At 38.2% G+C, this 23,662-nt stretch overlaps 1 protein-coding gene and 1 pseudogene across 1 annotated transcript in view; both read right to left on the minus strand.

Annotated features, from left to right (window-relative positions):
• Positions 1–1,139: 1,139 nt before the first annotated feature.
• Positions 1,140–23,662, minus strand: part of LOC149184643 (proteasome subunit alpha type-3) — a 109,453-nt gene continuing 86,930 nt past the window's right edge. The window contains exon 11 of the mRNA XM_089417640.1: positions 1,140–1,678. Coding sequence (XP_089273766.1) covers positions 1,607–1,678 — 72 coding nt within the window. The 3' untranslated portion in view covers positions 1,140–1,606. The remainder of the gene's footprint in view (positions 1,679–23,662) is intronic.
• On the minus strand, positions 12,213–22,767 carry LOC149184644 (uncharacterized; annotated as a pseudogene).

The raw sequence follows: 23,662 nt of genomic DNA on the forward strand, positions 1-23,662 counted from the left end.
TCATCGTATAAAAACCAACGGAAATTCTATAATCCTTTTTTTTTCACTCTAATATTTTTTTCTGAGGGCACATGCCCAAAAGACATCCCTTGAGAAAACGTTTTCCCATGTGTTTCCCGTATAAAAACCAACGGAAATTCTATAATCCTTTTTTTTTCACTCTAATATTTTTTTCTGAGGGCACATGCCCAAAAGACATCCCTTGAGAAAACGTTTTCCCATGTGTTTCCCCACGAGGATTGTGGGAAACATTTCCTCAGGCACCCAAATCAAATCCCCGGAGCATCAGAAACCTGGGGCCACGCCCACCAACCTGGGGATGTGTCCACATGGAACAGTGTGTTATTCTATATCAGAGTCATCCATGATGTGATAATCCCAAGCTAATGAAATTGGTACTGATTGGATCGCCCCACTGAGTGCACTTTTAATAAGCTTTGGATCATGCCCCGCTGAGTGCACTTTTAACAAGCTCTACCGTGCAGTGATTTCATGAAAGACACTTGAGCAACAATAAATACGAGATTAGTTGATGTTCATATCGTAACGCAACTCTGTGATTCAGTTTGAAAGATCTAAACATGAACCTCAAGCTGATCCCACCAGCCCAAATAATCTCTCACATCCAGATATTGCAATATCGTTTTAAGTTAGAATGCAGCACAGACTACGAATTACCTAAGTCCATTACAGCAGGTGGCTAGAAATCCCATTTATGCGTCCCTGTATTACAAGAGAGACAAAACCATTTTCTGGTCTGATTTTTCTGACATAGAGAATAGAAAAACGTGTATTTCTTCAGCAAAAGCAAGTTGAGTTTGACCTGTAGGGAACATGCCAAATGAGCCAGAGCTCACTGCTTACACTCTACAGTGGAATTCCTGTCTATATTAAAATATAATTTTCCGGTCTGATTTTTCTGACATAGAGAATAGAAAAACGTGTATTTCTTCAGCAAAAGCAAGTTGAGTTTGACCTGTAGGGAACATGCCAAATGAGGCAGAGCTCACTGCTTACACTCTACAGTGGAATTCCTGTCTATATTAAAATAAAATAAAAATACTTAAAAAAACGCCGATATAAACCAATGCAACTAAAAAAAAAAATTAAAATACAGGTCTTTGATGCAGTCGCCAGCATTAGAAAATAAATCAGCTTAGGTATCATGTCTTGGTTAAAAAAATACTGTCAGAAGACACCAGGCTTGGTAAATAATTGGCCTTTCGAAAAGAGTAGTTAACCTTGCTTCTAGTTTAGAACGCAAATATCTCTTTGCCTAAATTGCCAAATTATGGGGTAGGCACCTTTCAGTCACAATATTCAAATCCTTGGTTTAATATCTCGGAAAAGAAAAGAGAATGCATAATCTGATGTTTCAACGGAATATAGAATGAAAAGCCAAATAAAAATTACTTCCTCACGTTGGGAATAATTCTAGGAAAATAAATAATTTTTGCCCCACAAGAAAAATGTTCCTATTCATTTTGGGGTACAATGCAGCGTCTGAAAAAGATTATCATTTTGAGATGTTTTCATTCCATGTGTTAATGCTTTGGACTACATGGCACTTTACTCAACGAAGAAAATGGGAAAAAGCTTTTCTGGTTTAGTCTGCATCCATGTCTTCTTGTGCGGCCTTCGCTGCTTCCTTGGCTTCTTCTAAAAGATCTGCTGGAACCTGCAAAAATGAATTGCAACAGAATGTCAAGTAAATTTCATGGTAAAATAAGCAACAGAATCTAAAGCCAATTTCACTCGTAGTTTGTAAGATCTTTCTGTCAGACAATTTCACTCCATTAAGATGTGTTGCCCAAAATACAGTGAGTACAAACAAAAAGCACATGCATAGGAAGTATACAACAGCGGTGGTGTTTAAATGTCCTGAATTTTATGGAATGTTAATAATAACAAGGCATTAGTGCAAAGGATCCTCTTCACCAAATATCTGCGCATCCACCAGCTACAGTTGAAAGGGGACTTCACAGGTAGTGATCAAGCTCGTCAACAGTAAGGCAGAAAAAACCACTCCACGGTGGGAGATCCAGGCTATCGTTTCTATGCCAAAGCCCTCTCACAGCGCCTTCCAGCTAATAGTCTTTCAACCGGAGATAATAGATTCCAGACATAAATGCCAGCGTCAAAGTAGGAAGGACAGGGAGGCTCCACATATTCCCCCATTAATCATATCCTGGGGGATTGTGCGGACTACTGGCAAAGCTCAACGGCATCAATTAGGATGGATTACAAAGCTAATCATTACACCCAATAATAGGAGGCACACCCTAACTAACTCCGAAATGGCTTAAAAACTTGTACTCGTAAGCTCTCATTGGTATTGTATAGAACATCACCCTTGTCTAACTAGAATTAATGTTCACATGTTTGTCAGCTTTGGCATATCCATATGTATTCGGATTCCCATCCCACACTCTGTAATTACTCAGGCACAGAGGCACCTTCTTACTGCCCCCTCATGATCTCGTGTTTGTTCATCCGTGCATAGTAGTTGAGGAATTCATGTTAACTAGAGAAGTAGATGGTTCCTCCAATGCTCCTTTTCATTGCTCTTATCCCTAAGGTGGGTAAGCCAGTATCCTTTGATGACTTCAAGCCTATCTCACTATGTAATTGCATTTATAAGATAATATCTAAAGCACTTGCAATTAGGCTGAAGAAAATTCTATTAGGCTTCATCTCCCCAAAGCAATTTGGTTTTTTGGAAGGCAAACAATATCACGAGGCCATTGGTTGTGCACAAGAACTGTAACATTCCATTAGATCGAAGAAACTTTCAGGTATGGTATTAAAGCTAGACCTCTCGAATGCATTCGCAAGACATGTTAGTCGTACTTGAGGTTACTTCTAATACATATAGGTATAACTTTACTATTAGTTAATCGGATAATGCAATGTGTCATGTCAATGTCTTTTGTTGTTAAAAAAAGATGGAGTTGCCTCTCTTTTCTTATGTGTTTTTGTTGGTAGTTCAAGATTTACGTTGAGCTATACAAGAGCCCAGACGGCAAGGTCAATTAGAAGTGGTGAAGATTGGGGGCAGGGAATTACTCACAGAACTACATTTTGTTGATGATGTCCTATTGTTCACTAATGGCTCACTTGTTTAAGGCAAGTGTTGAAACAAATTCTACAACTTTACAACAAGGCCACTGAAATGAAAATTAATTTAAATAAATCTACCAAGAGTTTTCATATTATAGATGAGGGTTCCTTGCAAACATTAAATCATCTATTTCCCTTTTTCTCGGTGGATTTGGATTTAGGAATAAAGTATTTAGGAACTACTTGAAACCAAATCGATACAACATATAGGACTAACAGTGTCTCCAAGGCAGAGTTGAATCAAAGATATTTTTTTGGTGCAATAGGTCACTTTCTAGAGGTGGTAGCTTAACTCTTGCTAAATATATGCTTGATGCCATTATATACGGGCAATTGTTGGCACTCGCACCTGAGGGGAACAAGAAAGGATCCGAAGGTCTTGTTTTAACTTTCTATGGAAAGTCAGATACAGGGAGTAACATCTAGTAAAATGTGACAACCAATATGGCACACCAATTAAATATCCAAAATATTTGGTATATAAAGAAATCCATTCAGGATAAAATAAATTTATATTGAATAAATATATGAGAAATGTTACAATCAGATTACAATGAGGTATATATATATATATATATATCTTAGTAGGAGTGCCCTTTCTTTTTTTGCTTCCTAGGTAATGTGAGTCATAAGATGACTGGCACACCTAACCTGTGGCTTGAGTAGCCGTGACCCAGGGGCATCTAAGCCGTCAAAATCCCCTGGGAATCGCACCTAGCCTGGGCCACACCAGTCCTTCGCATGGCTGGATTTTTGCCCATGGAGTTTCGAACCAGTGACCTCTACACCACAGAGTACCTTAACATAACACCTTGTCACTGTCTGCTTTATGCCCCATGGGCAATGGGAGTGCCCCTTCATTAAGAGTCATGTCCTTGCATTAGGATCTGTCTCTTCACTAATTATTAATCAGTGATTATTATTATTTGTATTTATATTTATTACACCAAAACCTGTACAGTCAATGGATAAAATATTGCAAGATGAGTATTAGTTTCATCACTATTTTTGTATAAAACACACATGCCTGCTCTTGGGTTAGGACAAGATTGTTCAAAGCCAACCCCGTATGTAGAATTGTCTTCATAGGAACTTGAACCTACAAGATCTTTGAATATAATATAACCACCTTTTTCTTTTCCTTTTTTTTATTATTTAATTTTATTATTATTCTGGTTGAGCCTTGGATCTCAAAGCTATATAACCACGGAGTGCCTTAACATAACACCTTGTCACTGTCTGCTTTATGCCCCGTGGGCAATGGGAGTGCCCTTCATTAAGAGTCATGTCCTTTAATTAGGATCTGTCTCTTCACTAATTATTAATTATTGATTATTATTATTTGTATTTATATTTATTATAAATAAAAAACCTGTACTGTCAATGGATACAAAAATTGCAAGATGAGTATTACCTCCATCACTATTCTTGTATAAAACACACATGCGTGGCCTTGGGTTAGGACAAGATTGTTCAAAGCCAACCCCATATGTAGAATTGTCTTCATAGGAACTTGAACCTACCATATCTTTGAATATAACCACCTTTTTCCTTTTCTTTTTCTTTTTTTTTTTTTAATTTTATTATTATTATTATTCTGGTTGAGCCTTGGATCTCAAAGCTATATAACCTAGCCTTGTGTATTGTCCTCCACTCTTGTTCATTAACCAACCCAATTCATCCTTTGACTCTCTTATCCTAATATGTCCTTTCTTAAGCTCCTCCAAGTATATGTTCCACCTGGCTGCAAATTCACCTTCTAAATCCAAAAACCTTGATGATTGCCAACCTCAATGCGAAATATCAATTCTGTATACATTGAAAACTTGGTCTACCGTAAATATCCCTCTACCATGTAAGGATAGGATCAAGACTTCGTGAAGGAAAATGCTATTTCTATAAAACAAGATGGCATTAGAACCAACCCTAACCTGCCTGCCAGTCCCAACCCATCAAGCAAGATATTTAGCAATGATTGGAAATGAAAATACCAAGGCTTTCTAGTGGCTAGAGTCACCCTTTATATTTTTCTTTTTCTTCCTAATATAATCCAACATTGGTTTTCGAGCAATGTACTTTCGTAATACAATTATTTACCAAAGAATCCATTTGGATGAGATTTTACAGGAATCTTGCTGCTAAATTTGTATCAAAAAGATGTATATGCTTAAGTCCCTAGACACAATCTTGCTTTGATTGAGCAATACCTTGTTATTTTATGTAATAAATATAAATTCAAATCGATTATTATTAATATTAATATTTGTATTTATATTTATTACATTTGGGAGGACACATCTCAATGATTGAATTTGGATGACATATGGATTGAAGATAATGTTGATTCCTACTCGCATACCTAGTTTCAAAGCAGGGAATTGAAGTGTTTGAGAGCAATCCCTTTTCTCATTTGCAAGGGTATTTGGTTGGTGTGCAATGGGCTAAAATTTGAGAGACCAGAACTTACTTTCCATGTCTCAGCTAATCCTTGTATCATCAACTTATGAAATTCGGTTCCACTATAAGGACAAGGCACATCGGAGAACTTCTAGTCGACAGATATTGATGTTGCATGCCAGTAGGAGGAGAATATATGTAGCTTGGGAGGAATTTTATATTTCTCAAACTCCATTTTATAAAATTGAAGGCAATTTTGGCAAGTGTTTCCAATAATAAAGTAGAATTCATAGCACTCTAGTCCTTATTAATGATAGCACACTCAAGGGAAGTTCAAAATTTGCAGCTTTATGGAAGTTCAAAATTTGCAGCATACTAATCTATGGGGGATGGCCTCTCAAGTGCTGGAAAATACTTCAGAATTTGATCATATTACTTTCACTTATATTTTTAGAGAACATAACGCAGAGGTTAATATTTTGATTAAATAGGGTATTCTTTAAGAGACTGGGTACTTATGGTTGGATGAACATAATGATGGTTCTTGAAAAAGAACCAACAGAGTATATAACTTACTTTTCATGACTCCCTTTGGAGATTGTGCAAGACTTAGTTTCGACAAATGACAGCCATATTATGTGATGATTATAATAGTGATTGTAAAAAGTCAGGATAGATAATGATGGTTTGCATAAAGCTATTTGGGTGATAATAAAGATAAAAGAATGGATGTTTACTGATCCTAGAAGTCGTTTTCTATACAAATATCATAGTGCTATAGCACTCGAGTCTTGTATTATTTATTTTCTTTTTGAGTATAAAGTACATTATTTTTCTTTGGAAAAGAATAACCACCTACAGGAAAAAATACACTTGTTTTCTTTTTAATGCACTTTCTCATAGCTAAAATAGACCCTACAAATTTTGTAAGGAGAGGATTCACTAAAATTAAGCCTTAAATAATTCACTTCCCTGAATAGAGCACACCACTCTCTAGGTAAACATAGCAATGTAGGCTCATAAATATAGCATGAACGACTTCCCTAGACAAAGTGTTCTCTAGCTAAGGTCACATGAAAACTTCTCAAGGCTCTTGATGTTCTAAAATAGCTAGTACACCACCCCACCAAGACCCTCTTTACCATTGCAAAATGTAACCTATCCCTAAAATTTCAAACTGTTGTGAATGCCCTGAAATCTAACCCTGGTAATGCACGCCATACTAGGTATTCAAAAAATTGGTGACCATGTTAAAAATAACATTCTAACACCAGCTTGAAATCCACTAAAACTGGAGCCATAGGTAAATCTCTCAACCGGGTTCTCAAATATGTAATCATCCTATCAATTGGACCACTCCCAAAAATAGTTAAAAAGACAGGTTAATAAAAATAACAACTTCTCATTTTGGTGCTTCAAATTCAAACCCCGTGTAAAGCAACCCAAATGGTGCCTAAATCTATAATTAGATCCTGAAAAGTGTTTTTAAGTCTGAAAAAACCAACATAACCATACCTTTTGGGGGTACTCAACCTCCCATAGCTACTCTAAATACTACACTGAACCTACAAGTATGGGGTGCTTGCTCCACTGAAGCTCTGTCCATCAATATATATCTCTGACTTGCTCCAGAAAATATCCAATAATTTGCCCCGAAATAACAAAAACATGCAACCATGTGCAAAGTTTGTAAGGCACTCATTCTGGGACATGAAAGTGGGAATCTGCCTAGATGCTACCATAATTGAAAGTTTCTTCGATCAAAAGTGCATTCCAAAATGGGGATTTGCAAGAAGTGTATGTGGAGAAACTTGAAGGATTATATGTTTAAGGAGAAAAAAAGCTGGTATGTAAGTTGGTGAAGGCCTTTGACGGAATAAAACAAGCCCCTCGAGCTTCGAGTGTGGTATGAAATTATGGGACATGAAGTGGGAATCTACCTAGATGCTACCCCATAAACCATTCATATTGCCAATGTGTTACCACCTATATTGCAACAGGATTGTACATGTGGCCCTTGGTGACATGAATCAAACTTTTGCAGGGCGACATTTTGATCCTAACTTTCAAAAAGTAGGGATGTTGATGAAAGGCTTCTTCAGTTGTGCACCATTGAGATGTTCAGTTGGCCATGTCTCACTTCTCCTAGGTGTTGTGCTTGCTACTTATGTGGTGGTACCTGGTTCATGGTCGCGTGAAACTCTGAAGTTTATGGTCTCAGGGGATCCTTTGGTTAGTGGTGAAGCACTCTATGGTATATCCTTAGTAGATGTTGTCATGATTTCCCTTGGACTCCTTTTCCAGTGACTAGGGCTTATTCACTTCTATAACCATGGTAAAAATCCTTTGTGAAGTATACCCCATTGACATACATGTGGATGCAATATATTATTTTACAAGCCAATAAGCCACCCCCTACGTCCATTCATTAAATCTTTTTAGTGTTGGCAACATTACTATGAGTTTCACCCTTTACACCATGATCCTTTCATAAGTCTGACCATATATTTCATCTCTTCCATCTGCAAGGAGCTCACACGTATAAAAAGGCACCTATTTATTAAACCTTTTGTTTATTTTTACCTTATACTATAATGAACCACTTTATTTCTAAGAGGGGATTCACCCACCATATAAACTCAAATCCTATATACCATGGTGAAACACTTTAATTAAAAATTATATCGACCCTATCTTTAACCCCATTTGCTTAATAATAACACACATGCGGAGGCATGATAATGTATTTTATTTATTGAGAAGCCACCTTAATAAAATTGTGGGTTCTAGCCACCTTGTCATGATTCCCCTTTTGTAATGGCAAGGATACCATAGGACATGGTATGAACTCAATGCTATATCATTTGAAATAGAGGTGTCCTTTTGACCCAATCGTTGTGGAGTTGTTTTGGTTATAATGCATTTCCAAAGATTATTATATATGTGAACCACATCTTACCTTATCAACTGTGGCATGAAAGAACCACCTTGTCTAAACTAAGACCATGGAGAACCCAACCAGCATCAAGCCACCTATTTTTTCATTTGCCCACCCATTGTCAAGAGGAACATTGAGAGGGGCATGCATATGAAGTCACATGCCCACATTCTCAATGATTTTCATGTTTAACATTGTATCAACCTACGAATTAGGGCACGAGGATGAGACATGTAAATCAATTTACCTTTTTCCAATGGAGCCAATATTATGGTGGACCATAAAGCCACGACGCTTCATTTGGGGTGTGTACCATGGAACAAGCTTTTCCATAAATAGTCTTCTAGAGGCAACTGGGACCGCTTTCACATATTATTGTACAGGTCAGCTAGATTTTCGTTTGCCATGAATGTGGTTAAGGGGAACAACAAACTTGTTGAGATGATTCAACAGAATGTACCATGTAGTTGCCTTTTCAATCAACCATTACATACTTATAAGTTAGTTTGGATCAATGTTGCAGGAATTGCCTCCCCCCCCCACCCCCACAACTCAAAGGCCGAAACCACAAACCGTGCAGATCAATGCCCAAACCGCATATAGAAAAAATGGAACCGTGATTCACAAGTAGAATCATGGTTCCTCGACCTGTGGGAATCATGACAATTCTTGGACCTATGGGAAACCATGACGGTTTCGTTCGCAGTTCCGCAAGCTGAACCACGATTCCGACATAGTTCCAATACACTTCCCATGCGGTTCCTGATGGCACATGGACGGTTCCACGGGGAGGCTATTTTTTTTAACGTGTGGGTTAAGTGGGACCGAGGGTGAGTTAAGGGTGAGTTTAAGGAAAGGGGCCACTGGTGCATTTCACGCAGTTAGAGATAGAGGGAATCTGTCTTCTCAAGAGTGGTGGAACATGCATGGCGGTGCTACTCCACATCTACAATGTTTGGAAATACAAGTGCTCTCACAGGTGTTAAACACTTCTTCTACAAAGAAGTGTTGGAGCACCTATAGTTTCATCCACAGTGTTGAAAGAAACGAGATAAATGTAAATTGGGAAAAGATCTTGGTTTATGTTTGTTACAACTTGCAATTGTTGTCCCATTACTATGAGGAGGAAAAGAAAACTAAAGACTTTAAGGTTTGAGACAAAAATCCAAAGGACAATTTGGAGGATAAGTGTTGTATTTAGAGCAATTGGAGGATGCTCTTTTCCAAGATGATGATGATTGTGTTGAGATGCCATCCCCATCCAGTGCAATGGCCCCATGTTCCAGTCTTCAACAAAACCAGCGGGGCTTCATCTTCAGTTCCACAACCACCATCTTCTTCATTGCCACCACAAGGAGGCTCACGTAGTGGTTGTGGTGGTGTAAGGAGGAGAAATTAGTAGATAGATTCATAGTTCACTACTTTTTTTGTCATATTCTATAGATGATAGATTAGAGTCTTAGACTTTAGTGTTGTGAATTTGAACTTTTCAATCTTCCTAGTTCATTGTGCAGTTGGTGGTAGCCACGTGGCCTATTTTGTAAACGTTATTATTTGGTCATGTCAAAAATTGCTAACTTGTTAGATAAGTTATTTGATGTTTTATCTTCTAATGATCCACTTTCTATTATATGCTTAAAAATTTGATGTTTGTTTGGAATTGCTAGAATCTAGATGGTTGATGCTCGAATAATTAATCATTGATGTACTATGGATGCCATATCTATCTTGGTTTATGTACAAATATGCATGTTTTCATATCTTTTGCAACTAATTTGGTATTTTGGATTTTTTTTAATATATAAATGCAAAATAAGATTATGGGGGCTAAGATCTGAGACCTACCATGAAATTAAACACTAAACAACATTGAAACAAAAGAAAGGAAGCAAAACAATAAAAACCAAACAATATGATAAAAACTTGATTCTTAATTAAATGGGAAAGAAATACTATTACATCTACATCATGAAACCTAAATGTCCTTTTGAAAGGTGAGACCTGTTATTTATAATATTTTCAATGCCTCCTTGAGTTGTATCTTTTTACCAAAGGCGGATACCACTTTCCACTCGGATCAATTCCTCCCCCATTAGGATGTAATGATCCCCATTGTGTCTAGTGCCCGCATGAGAAGCTACTGCTAAATGTGTTTCCTATTGAATTTTTGTCACTATGGTCGGTCTTCATAAATTTTTAAGCCCTCAAAATATGAAAGAAATGACAAATATAAATGTATACTTCAAGACGACTTCAAAAGAGGGAAATTGAATTTTTGAAATTCAAATTAATTATCTCCACAAGTTCAAGTCGGCCAGCCTACATGACACACCAGTTTGGGTTCATGAGATGACTATATAGAGGCTACTCGTCCTCCTCCTCAAGGCACCAATCTGGAACACATATACTCGTCTTTTGTTCACACGTGGGAGTTTAGAAGAACAAATTATGAGGTAGCAAACCGAGATTCTTTTGAGGTAGCACACTAGGATTCTTCTGAGGTAGTAGACCAAAATCTCTTGAAGCATAGTTGATCGAATTCGCAACAAGCCGAATTTGTCTTTGGTTGACCAGGTTTCACCTAAGTATGTTTGTGGTCAGTTTGACCTTGTTTTCAACCGGAAATCAGATTGCATCTCTTGTTGAATTGGACAATTTCTCTAACAAAAGGTTGTTGGGTTTTTCTCCAGTTAGGATTTTCCTAGGGTAAATTTGTGTCTCGTGTTTGGTTGTCTCTTCATGATCCTACTGTCATTATTGTTTAATTGTTGATATTTCCTATGTGTAATTGATTAATTATAAATGGGACAAAAGAAGAATTGGCTAAAGAATCATTAGTAGTAACTATCAGATTAGAAAGTCTTGAAAAATCAACAACTCCTAGTGAGTCAGTAGCCTTGATGAAGAAGATATGAGCCAATGGGAGTGGTTAACCCATAACTGTAGGTTTGTGATGACCCATAACCAAGTGTTGTTGAAGACAAGGGTTTTATGTGGTTAACCCATAATCGTGGGTTTGTGGATGACCCATAACCAAATGCCAATGAAGACAAGGGTTTTGCATGGTCGACCCATAATCATGGGTTTGTGGATGACCCATAACCAAATGCCAGTGAAGACAAGGGTTTTGCAAGGTCGACCCATAATCGTGGGTTTGTGGATGACCCATAACCAAATGCCAGTGAAGACAAGGGTTTTGTGTGGTCAACCCATAATCGTGGGATTGTGGATGACCCATAACCAAATGCCAGTGAAGACAATGGTTTTGTGTGATCAACCCATAACTGTGGGTTTGTGGATGATCCATAACCAAGTGATTGAAATGTGCCATGTGTTAACAAAGACAAAGGATTTGTGTGGTTGACCCATAACCGTGGGCTTCTAGATGACCCAAGGGCCAAAACTGTGTTGTCAATGGCAAGCTTGGAGAAGGGTTTTGTGTGGTTAAACCATAACCATGATGATTACAGTCCCTCAAGTGTTGAAGAAAACAATGGTTTTGTCTGGTTAACCCATAGATGACCCAAAACCAAGTGTACATGAAGACAAAAAAAGGTGCAAACAGAAGTGACTCAACAACCATAAGCTTTATCAAATGTTTAGAGATGGTCTAGAGGTGCCATTCAATGGATCTCCAATGGTGTCAGCAATGACATCAACCTTGTGGGGATCAGACTGTTTTGGCCCAAGAGTCTCGGCATGCTCGAATACACCAGCCTCAATATACTTTTTAGCATTGTCCCAAGCACCGCCAATGTTAAAAGCATAAATCGCAACCTAGACCTCCAATGTCAAGTCCCCAAGAAGAATATCCATGTCATACTTCATACCACAATCTATATATGGAAAATGATACCAAATATAAAGAAAGACTTGTAGTCAAAGGAAAATATCATTGTCTATCTCCAAAAGCATAGAAAAGTTAGTATTGGTTAAGCAACAACAATATTGGTGTTCAAAAATCAATGCTTGTAGGAATTAGGGTTAGATTCCTCTTTCTTGATAATTACTTGTGAATTATGTTGGCTTCTTTTACTTCTTTATTAGTTTATCTTTCATCAAATAATTACCAAATTATATGTATATGAAGATCACAAGAACAAGAGACACAAGATGTAGGCATTCATCAAGGGCAAAACCCCTTCAAGGGGAAAACCCAATCCAACTCTTCCACTAATAGATTCAAATCAAGAGGAGACAATCCAAGACACTTTAGACCTAGACAAATACCTCCTCCAATCAACAAGTCATCCTTCCTTCCAATAGATGATCCCTGTCAAAGTCTCCAAGTGACAGCTTCCCAGTAGCAACTACAATCCAGAATTTCGGCCCCCAGCAACAAATTTTCAGCCCTCAGCTACAAAATTTTGGACCTGCAGTAGATTCAGAATTTCGACCCCAACAACTGCCTAGAAACTACGCACGTGTGAGAGATAGATAACCCAAGAACTCGTTTTAGGGCTTCCCAACTTCTTTCGTCCCTCTCGAGCTACTTCACTCTCTTTTCTGCTTTTTTTCCTTGTAGATCGAACTTGTTGAGTGAGTGTGACAAATCAATGGAACTACATCTCTATATATAGCCTTTCTGCTAGGTCCAATTGCCCTAATGTAGGCCGACTTCATGGGGACAAGGCCGACTTGGTGTGGAGATGATAAATAACCTTTTTGTCTCGAAAATCATGTTTACATGATACAAAAGCCCAGGAAGGGTTTAATAAAAATGACAATGACTTTATTGACTCGAGACAAAACCTAGAACACTTCAATGGAGGCTTTGACCTACAAAACATTGACCCAAGCATGAAACCCATGCTTTAATAAGTCATTTTCTTTAATAATAGTATTTTTTTTTACAAGTACAATTATAAAGACCGACACTAGTTACATTCTTCAATATTCCCTCTTAATTAGGGAGGTATTCATAATTACATATATAAAGGTACCTAGAAGATCTCAAAATTATATGAACTACGAATAGTTCTAGCACACGCAGTGCTACAGATTAAATACATGACTAGGGTGTTGTAATATGGTGGGACTAAGGTGAAATCAAGCTTTAGCCACTCTAGATACCATCATGCTTTTAAGCTCTATCACCAACCCATGGATCTAGGTGCGTAGCCAAGGTCGAAGCTCCATGACCAACGCCACCCTCCCTACTTCGAGATATAGACATCAACATATAGGTCGGCCAAATGTCTCTCTCTATCAACTAAATTTGTAACATCAACCCATCGAAGCATGCTTTTGAAATATTCAAACTTCTAATTTGGAAGATATTTCATCAATATGTCAGCTACTTGTTCATTTGTTGGAATATATTGTAGCTTCACGACCCCATCTTGTACCAAATTCCTAATGTAGTGGTACTTGTTGATATGCTTCGTCCTGGCATGAAATACACAGTCTTCAGACATCTTGATGCTGCTTTGATTATCACAATTTATCACTGCAGGATCTAGATGCTTTCCAAACAAATCTGACAATAATTTTCTTAACCAAACAACTTATTTTCCTACTTCACATGTAGCAACATATTCCGCTTCAGCACTACTTTATGCAACATGATCTTGTTTTCTACTCATCCATGAAATCTTTGCAGATCCCAAATTCAAACAGCCACCAGTAGTGCTTCTTCCATCAGTCTCACTACCACCCCAATCGGAATCGGTAAAACCTATTAACTTGACTTCCTTTCCATCATACTTCAGGCAATGATGAATTGTGCCACGTAGGTATCTCAAGATATGCTTGGCAGCGATCTAATGGTCATGACGAGGCTCCAACTGAAATCGAATAAGAAAATTTACAGCAAAACATATATCAGGTCACATATTCACAAAGTACATCAGAGAGCCCACCAACTTACAGTAGGTTGTAGGATCAACGAGACTAGAGTCAGAGCTTCTCAACTTCTTGAGATTTGTTATCATGGGAGCAGTCATAGGATTGGAATCCAACATATTTAACTTTTGTAACATTATAATTATGTATTTACCTTGACCAAGATATATCTCACTAGGTTTCTACCAGACTTCCAAGCCCAAGTAATAGTGCATGAGTCCTAGATCTTTCATTTCAAATTCTACTACCAACATTTTTTTGCATTCTAGAATTCTACACTCCACACCTGTAATAAACAAATCATCCACATATAGTAGTATAATGACAAGTTCATTCTTCACTATCCTAATGTAGAGGTTTGCATTGACAAAACTTTTGACGAACCCAATCCTTAAGATATATGCATTCATTCTTGCATACCAAGCTCTAGGAGCTTGCTTCAAGCCATATAGAGCTTTCTTGAGTCTGCAAACATGTGTATCCCTGCTATTTATTTCAAAGCCTTCCAGTTGTTCAATGTATACTTATTCATCAATGGTTCCATTTAGAAATATTGTTTTGACATCCATTTGATGGATATTCCATCCCATAGTAGCAGTTAGCGAAACCAAAGATCTTATAGTAGTATACCTGGTAGTAGGAGCAAAGGTTTCTTCATAATCTATTCCTTCTTTTTGTGAGAAACCCCTTGCAACAAATCTAGCTTTGTATTTGTCTATGCTTCCATCAACGGCATGTTTGATTTTGTAAATCCATTTGGAGGTGACAACCGATTTGTCACTTGGTCTAGGAATGATTTCCCAAACCCCATTCTTCATGATGGATTGATATTCTTCCTGCATCACCTTCTTCCATTCTTCTTGATGAGTGGCTTCTTCAAAGGTAGTTGGTTATGCTTCTATTAATTTCGTCATGTATGTTGCATATCCTGAATATATCTTCGGTCTTTTGCTTTCTCTAAAAGATCACTCATGTCCTTTGGCATCTTCAAGTGTAGCTTTTAACCAATTTGGCCTCTTCTTCTTCTTCTTGGTTTGTAGTTGTCATGTCATGATGCTCTTCTTCTTCAAATAGCGATATATCTTCCTCATCGGATTCAATTGGTATATCCTTGGATCTTTTGTAGGCATGGTTTTCATCAAATATAACATCCCTGCTAACTTTGATTTGTCTTCCTTCCTTGATGTAGATTCTATAGGCCTTTGAAGAAAGGTTATAGCCAATGAAGACCCCTTTTATACTTGTTGAGACCAACTTCTTTCGCTTGTCTTTTGGAACATGGATGTATGCCGGACACCCAAAGTTTCGGAGATGGTCTCCACATGTCTTCTTCCCCATGACAGCTTCTTCCAGTGTCATATGATCAAGGATTCTATGAGGACTTCTATTTTGTATATATATGATTGTCATGGCTACCTCTCCCCATAGAAATTTTTGTAGATCTTGATCAAATATCATAGTCCTTATGCATTCTTCAATGGTTCTATTCTTCCTTTCTGCAACTCCATTCTGCTCGGGGTTGTAGGGAACAATGAACTCCCTCTTAATACCTACTTCTTTACAATATGCAATCAGCGCTTTTGAAGTGTATTCCCCTCTACAGTCGGATCTCAAAGTGTTTATCTTTCTTTCAGTTAAGGTCTCAACTTCGGATCTAAATTCCTTGAACTTTTCAAATACATTGTCTTTTGTCTTGAAAAGATAGAGCCATGTCTTTCTAAAGTGATCATCAATGGTCACATAGTAAAGATGGCCACACACATCGGAATGAATGAAGTCTAGTATCTCCTTAGACCTTGTATCAATTCTTGTAAAAGGTTTCCTACTATTCTTTCCTAAACCACATCCCTTGCATACTCCTTCATGATCTTCTTTGATGTTGGGATGCCTTTTACCATTTGACTAAGAGAGGGCATTATCTCATAATGAATATGCCCATATCTTCTATGCCAAAGTTCAATAGGGTTTATTTCCATATGAACTAGGGCTTGAGGAGATGGTGTTATAACACTATATAATCTTCCTTCACAAACTCCAATAACTTTTGCCTTTTCAATACTTGAATCCTTTCCCAAAACCAAAACTTTTCCATCTACAAAAGCAACCCTATCTCCTTTATCTTCTAAACAAGAAATGGAAAGTAAATTCTTTTTCAAACCTAGGACATAAAGGATGTTCTTGAGGTGTAGCTTTGCTCCACTTTCCAACTTCAATGATGTATATCCAAGGCCCTTAACTGCATAGTTGTTGTTGTCTCCTAGCTCCACTGCATGTGATGATGGTTCCCTTGATAGAGTATGAAGTTGTCCACTTTCTCCTGTCATATGTCTTGAGGCTCCACTATCAATGATCCATGCATTGTCATCATCAAGAGTACCTGTAAGTGCAGCCAAGAATCCTTCACTCTTGACTCTCCTAGATAGATTGTAGATGATCCTTCCAATCCAACTTCCTGCAACTTTTATGATATTGAGACCCATCTTCAAATAATTTTCCATAGAGGAGTAACCTTTTCTTCCAAGATTGTTTTTCCCTTCTTCAAATGATAGCCAACAAAGTGATCTTCAACCTTCTTCCACCTTAGCTTTGATACCATGTTGAGAAATCAATGCTTATAGGAATTAGGGTTTGATTCCTCTTTCTTGATAATTACTTGTGAATTATGTTGGCTTCTTTTACTTCTTTATTAGTTTATCTTTCATCAAGCAATTACCAAATTATATGTATATGAAGATCACAAGAACAAGAGACACAAGATGTAGGCACTCAGCCAGGGCAAAACCCCTTCAAGGGGAAAACCCAGTCCAACTCTTCCACTAGTAGATTCAAATCAAGATGAGACAATCCAAGACCCTTTAGACTTAGAAAAAGACCTCCTCCAATCACCAAGTCAGCCCTTCCTTCCAATAGATGATCCTTGTCAAAATCTCCAAGTGACAGCTTCCCAGTAGCAACTACAACCCTGAATTTTGGCCCCCAAAAACTATGCACATGTAAGAAATAGCCCAAGAACTCGTTTTAGGTCTTCTCAGCTTCTTTCGTCCTTCTCCAGCTACTTCCTCACTTTTCTACTTCTCTTCCTTGTAGATCGAACTTGTTTGTGACAAATAGGTCGAACTACCTCTCTATATATAGCCTTTTTGCTAGGTCAAATTGCCCTAATGTAGGCCAATTACATGGGGACAAGGTCGACTTGGGGTGGAGGTGACAAAAAACCTTTTTGACTCAAAAAAAATTTACATGATACAAAAACCTAAGAAGGGTCTAATAAAAATGGCAATGACTCTATTAACTCAAGACAAAACCTAGAAGCCTTCAATGGAGGCTTTGACCTGGAAAACATTGACCCAAGCATGAAACCCATGCTTTAATAAGTCATTTTCTTTAATAATAAAATTTCTTCTGACAAGTACAATTATGAAGACCAACACTAGTTACATTCTTCAACAATTGGTACCAGAATAAAAATTGCCCCATCGGAGCCCCTAGTCAAATGGACATTCATAATCAATGAGATCAAGAAACATAACATAGTTGCAACATTGCCACTTGAAGGCATTCATGCTCTCTCTGCAGCTAGCTTCTTTACTGTGAAAGAAGATGCCACTAATGCTCGATGTTGTTGACGTAGACGACAATTTGGAACACAACCAAAGCTCTAGTTGAGAAATTTTGCACTTTTCCTTTCTCTAAATCTTTCTCCCTCGTCAATGATGCCAACACAATCTTCATTTCCAAAGCTATGAAAATTTTTGCATACAATCCCAACAAAGATATTTGAGCCCCTTCAAGGGTTAACAGCGCAACAAACCTCGCATCTTCTCCATTTTATGCATTGGTTAACCTCAATTGACCTTCCAATAAATACATAATAGATAGAAGTGCAACGAGGAGTGCAAACACCTAGATAAAAACCTCAGGCTTGATGTCAAAGGAAAGTGTGTAACGACCACAAAGGCAAATGCACATGTCATAGCTCCAACAAGCAAGGCATGTAGAATGGGAGTTTGAATAAAGAAATCAGCACAAAATGCCAAATGTGATCCCAACAACCACGATGTATAGTAGTCTATGCTCTACAATGTACTGCACTGGAATAGTTTTGGTAATTGTAGCCAATGAAGCAAGTAAGCACGATGGCCAAGATGGTTTCTTGGCAACTAAACCATAGATGGAACTATCATCTATAGACTGCTCATGTATGTGCATCAATTTAGATTGAAATGACCATGTCTCTGGCAATGGAGATTGCATAAATATAAGCAAGACACCAACAACCACCACCAAAAGTAGCATACACTTTACTTACTGGATGTGGGAGAAATGTCATGCAATAATGTGAACACATGCTAGACCTAATAATAGAAAAATAAATCTCAAAACAAACCATCTGATGGTGGTCTTCCATTCCACCACTGGAGAACTTCAAAGATTGTTTGTCGACAGTGCTAGACAGAGAGAGTAGCAACAACAACGTATGAAAAACCTTGCCACAATTTCATTCTTGAAGTTATTTTACCCCTGTCTTTGTAAAGAAGCAATGGAGGAGACACGACCACTAATAGGATGATTGTCGCCCGCAAAATAGTCTTTGAAGTGAGAACAAGCATTAACAGTTTTGTTGCATACAAATATGTCAAAATCCAAACTGCCTTGGGACCAATTCAATTGTCCAAGGCCAATCCTCTTCCCAACGCCAACCCTAAAACTGTCATTGTGATAATCATGTAACTGGGGTAAATAACATCATCCTCAAAACCAAAGTAATAGATGCTAGTATAGCTAATTAATTGATTCGCAATATAGTAGACTACCAATGTGTGGATTATAAGACCACATTTTGTCACAATACAAACCTTTGGAGGAAGAAGCACTAGGCTTGGAATTACCATGGTCAGCACAACGCTTGCAACGTTGTTGCAAACGGATCCCAGTGGTTGTGTACAACAAACCAAGCAATTGGAAAGCTTGCTAAGACAACAAATATGACATAAGATGATAGGTCTTTCTTGATGAAAAACTGTGATATATAAAAACCAGCAACAACTAGGACAAGTAAGAACTTGAGTGGCATGTCAGTGACAATCGACCCTGTTGAAGCCCACCAAAATTCACAAGACAGTGAATGCAGTCGAGCCAACAACATCATTAACTAGACCAATCCCATTAACTCTTGCTGCCAATGCACCTCCTGGCATGGTAATTGCTCAGGCACATAATTCCATGGAAGCACAACATGCAAATATCGCCCAAAGGAATAAAAGAAAACCCTAATTTTTAGACACAATTGCAACTACCAATGCAATTGCACCATTGATGACCCGAATTTGTTGAACCGAAGCAAGATCCTTTGAAATGTACCACAATGCACCAAAAGCTAACACATAGTTGAAACATCAAAGGCACAAAACAAAAACGGGAAGAGGAACAATGGCCATGGAAGAAGAAATGACAGAATGATGAGATTCAATCTAAAGCAACAGAGGCAAAAATAGTAGAGTTATGGCATGAAGTGTGCATTCAAGCGGACCAAGAATCAGGACTTCATTTGCAAGCTCACTGCCATATTGTTTTTCGGCCTTGTTCTTGGAAGACGACTGTCGAGGCAAAGAATATAGCAAATAGAAGATGCAAAGAATCGCAATAATAAAATAATAAAGCGTGTGATCCATTCCCATGGCCAGATAACCGACGTGAATGTAATACAGGCGAACAGGAATCACTCTAGTGTTACAACTATGGACGGATTCTCAAGTTGGATCCATCGGAATTGAAGCAAATCCCACACACACCGATCAGAAAATTTGCCTTCTAGCACACGAGCACGACAAGTATGTATAGCGGCCAAGAATATATGGCAAAGAGAGTCGAAACCCCGAGCATGAACACCAACTGCGAGACAAGCAGGGTTGATCAAATGCCAAAGAAGGCGCCTTGTTTGTGCTGCAAAAAGTCAAGGATGTAGGGACCATAAACCCTACCGTCAAAATCACCATTACTGGAACACTACCCACTTCTACCAAGAGGGCGGCAAATAGACCCTATAGGCATTGATCACCAAATCGCCCAACTTTGATAAAACCTACTTCAAACCCTGGTTGCCATGGAGTTGTAACCTGCTCTAATACCACTGATATAGATCTTGGGGGCTAGATCAAGGACCTACTATGAAACTAAACATTGAACAACATTGAAAAGAAAGAGAGAAAAAGGCAATAAAAAACCAAACAATATGATAAAAACACAATTATTTATTAAATGGGAAGGAAAACACTATTACATCTACACCATGGAACCTAAATGTCCTTTTGAAAGGTGACGCCCATTATTTATATTATTTTCAGTGCCTTCTTGAATTACATCTTTTTACCACTAGTAAATACTGCAAATGGATACCATGGGTGAATACCACTTTCCACTTGGATCATACATATATATATATATATATATATATTGGAAATCTACAAACCTCAAGATGAAACATGCATGAATAATGGGAGAGATGGCTTAGACACTATATTGAGATCCCAGTGGTTGTGTACAACAAACCAAGCAATTGGAAAGCCTGCTAAGACAACAAATATGACATAAGATGATAGGTCTTTCTTGATGAAAAATTGTGATATATAAAAACCAGCAACAATTAGGACAGACAACAACTTGAGTGGCATGTCAGTGACAATCGACCCTATTGAAGCCCACCAAATTCACATGCCAGTGAATGCAGTCGAGCCAACAACATCATTAACTAGACCAATCCCATTATCTCTTGCTGCAAATGCACCTCCTGGCATGGTAATTGCCACCAGCACATAATTCCATGGAAACACAACATGCAAATATCACCCAAGGAATAAAAGAAAACCCTAATTTTTAGACACATATCGCAACTACCAATGCAATTGCACCATTGATGACCCGAATTTGTTGAACTGAAGCAAGATCCTTTGAAATGTACCACAATGCACCAAAAGCTAACACATATTTGAAACATCAAAGGCACAAAACAAAAACAGGAAGAGGAACATTGGCCATGGAAGAAGAAATGACAAAATGATGAGATTCGATGTAAAGAAACAGATGCAAAAATAGTAGAGTTATGGCATGAAGTGTGCATTCAAGCAGACCAAGAATCAGGACTTCATTTGCAAGCTCACTGCCATATTGTTTTTCGGCTTGTTCTTGGAAGACGACTGTCGAGGCAAAGAATACAACAAATAGAAGATGCAGAGAATCGTAATAATAAAATTATAAAGCGTGTGATCCATTCCCACAGCCAGATAACCGACGTGAATGTAATACAGGCGAACAGGAATCACTCTAGTGTTACAACTATGGACGGATTCTCAAGTTGGAACCACCGGAACTGAAGCAAATCCCACACACAGCGATCAAAATTTGCCTTCTAGCACACGAGCACGACAAGTATGTATAGCAGCCAAGAATATATGGAAAAGAGAGTCAAAACCACGAGCATGAACACCAACTGCGAGACGAGCAAGGTTGATCAAATGCCAAAGAAGACACCTTGCTTGTGCTGCAAAAAGTCAAGGATGTAGGGGACCATATACCATACCGTCAAAATCGCCATTACCAGAATACTACCCACTTCTACCAAGAGGGCGACATAGGGACTAAGGGCTATGGCGATTCAGATGTTGTAGACAAAGGAGGCTGAGGGGGAGAAGCGCGGCTCACCTGATTGGGGTCTTTCTTATTGGTTTAGTAGTGAGGAGCAGTAGTGGTATGTCATTGATTAGTTTTCTTCAGCAGAGGCTATCATGGGGCTCCCCTGCGGAAGATATCTCATAGCAAACCCTACAAGATATGGATAGTCATCCTTTGTCATCATTTTGGAAAATATAGAGATTTCTAAGAAACTAGGTGGGTTTTCATGGGGCTTTATAGGGTGGATCAGAGCTTCTGCTCTTGCTCTGTGCTTCGCAATGTCTGTTCATGATTATGCTGAGGAGTTTCAAAGCGCCTCTGAGAAGGTTCTTATCGACACAATTCCTCAGCAGAGGCCGTCATGGGGCTCCCCTGCTATCTCATAGAAAACCCTACAAGATATGGATAGTCATCCTTTGTCATCATTTTGGAAAATATAGAGATTTCTAAGAAACTTGGTGGGTTTTCATGGGGCTTATAGGGTGGATCAGAGCTTCTGCTCTTGCTCTGTGCTTTGCAATTTTTATTCATGATTATGCTGAGGAGTTTCGAAGCGCCACTGAGAAGGTTCTTATCGACACAAGTGGGGATGTTGTCACCCTAATTGTAAGAGCAAATCACACTAGCCACATTGCCATCTAGCCCACAACTTTTGAATGGTGGGTTGTATGTATCCTCCTCTAAAGAAAATGTTTATTGATAAATAGACCCTATAGGCATTGATCACCAAATTGCCCAACTTTGACAAAACCTACTTCAAACCCCGGTTGCCATGGAGTCGTAACCTGCTCTGATACCATTGATACAGATCTCGGGGGCTAAGATCAAGGACCTACTATGAAACTAAACATTGAACAACATTGAAAAGAAAGAGAGAAAAAGGCAATAAAAAACCAAACAATATGATAAAAACACGTTTATTTATTAAATGGGAATGAAAACACTATTACATTTACACCATGGAACCTAAATGTCCTTTTGACAGGGGACGCCCATTATTTATAGTATTTTCAGTGCCTCCCTGAATTACATCTTTTTACCATGGGTGAATATTGCAAATGGATACCATGGGTGAATACCACTTTCCACTTGGATCATATATATATATATATTGGAAATCTACAAACCTCGATGAAACATGCATGAATAATGGGAGAGATGGCTTAGACACTATGGCAATAACCATAACAAAATAAACTCATCAAACAACCAAGTGAAAAATGTGTTTTGTGGGCCAATAAAAGATGCATAGACCCATAGCTCCATTTAGAAGGTAGCATTGGTAAATGATGTAGGAGGCCCCAACAAAAGTTGCACGAAGTGAGGATGTGTTTTGGAAGCGAAGAGTCGGAAGCGTGATTTTCCAAAAACATTTGGAAGCAAAGCATATTGAAAGCGTAAGAATCATGATTTTCCAAAAATCTTTGGAAGAGAAGCATATCAAATATTGTACCTATATGAAAGCTACGATTTCGACCTACATTATGAAGCGTGTACTTATATGTGAAACCTCAACTAGAACTTCCATACATGGATGGGAGAGCCTAACTACCCGTGAGGTAGGGTAGATGAATAACTAAGAAGGACAGAAGATTTCTTAGAGGAGTTTTGGTGCAACAACAAAGGAGGATGTGTACGAGGGTACTTGGACGTGTGGCACAATGAAATCAGACCGTAGGTCCGAGCGAATGTCTT

This window comes from Pinus tabuliformis, chromosome 3_2, assembly GCF_031772625.1.
Source record: "Pinus tabuliformis cultivar Carrire ecotype Pingquan chromosome 3_2, CPIR1, whole genome shotgun sequence".
Lineage (NCBI taxonomy): Eukaryota > Viridiplantae > Streptophyta > Pinopsida > Pinales > Pinaceae > Pinus > Pinus tabuliformis.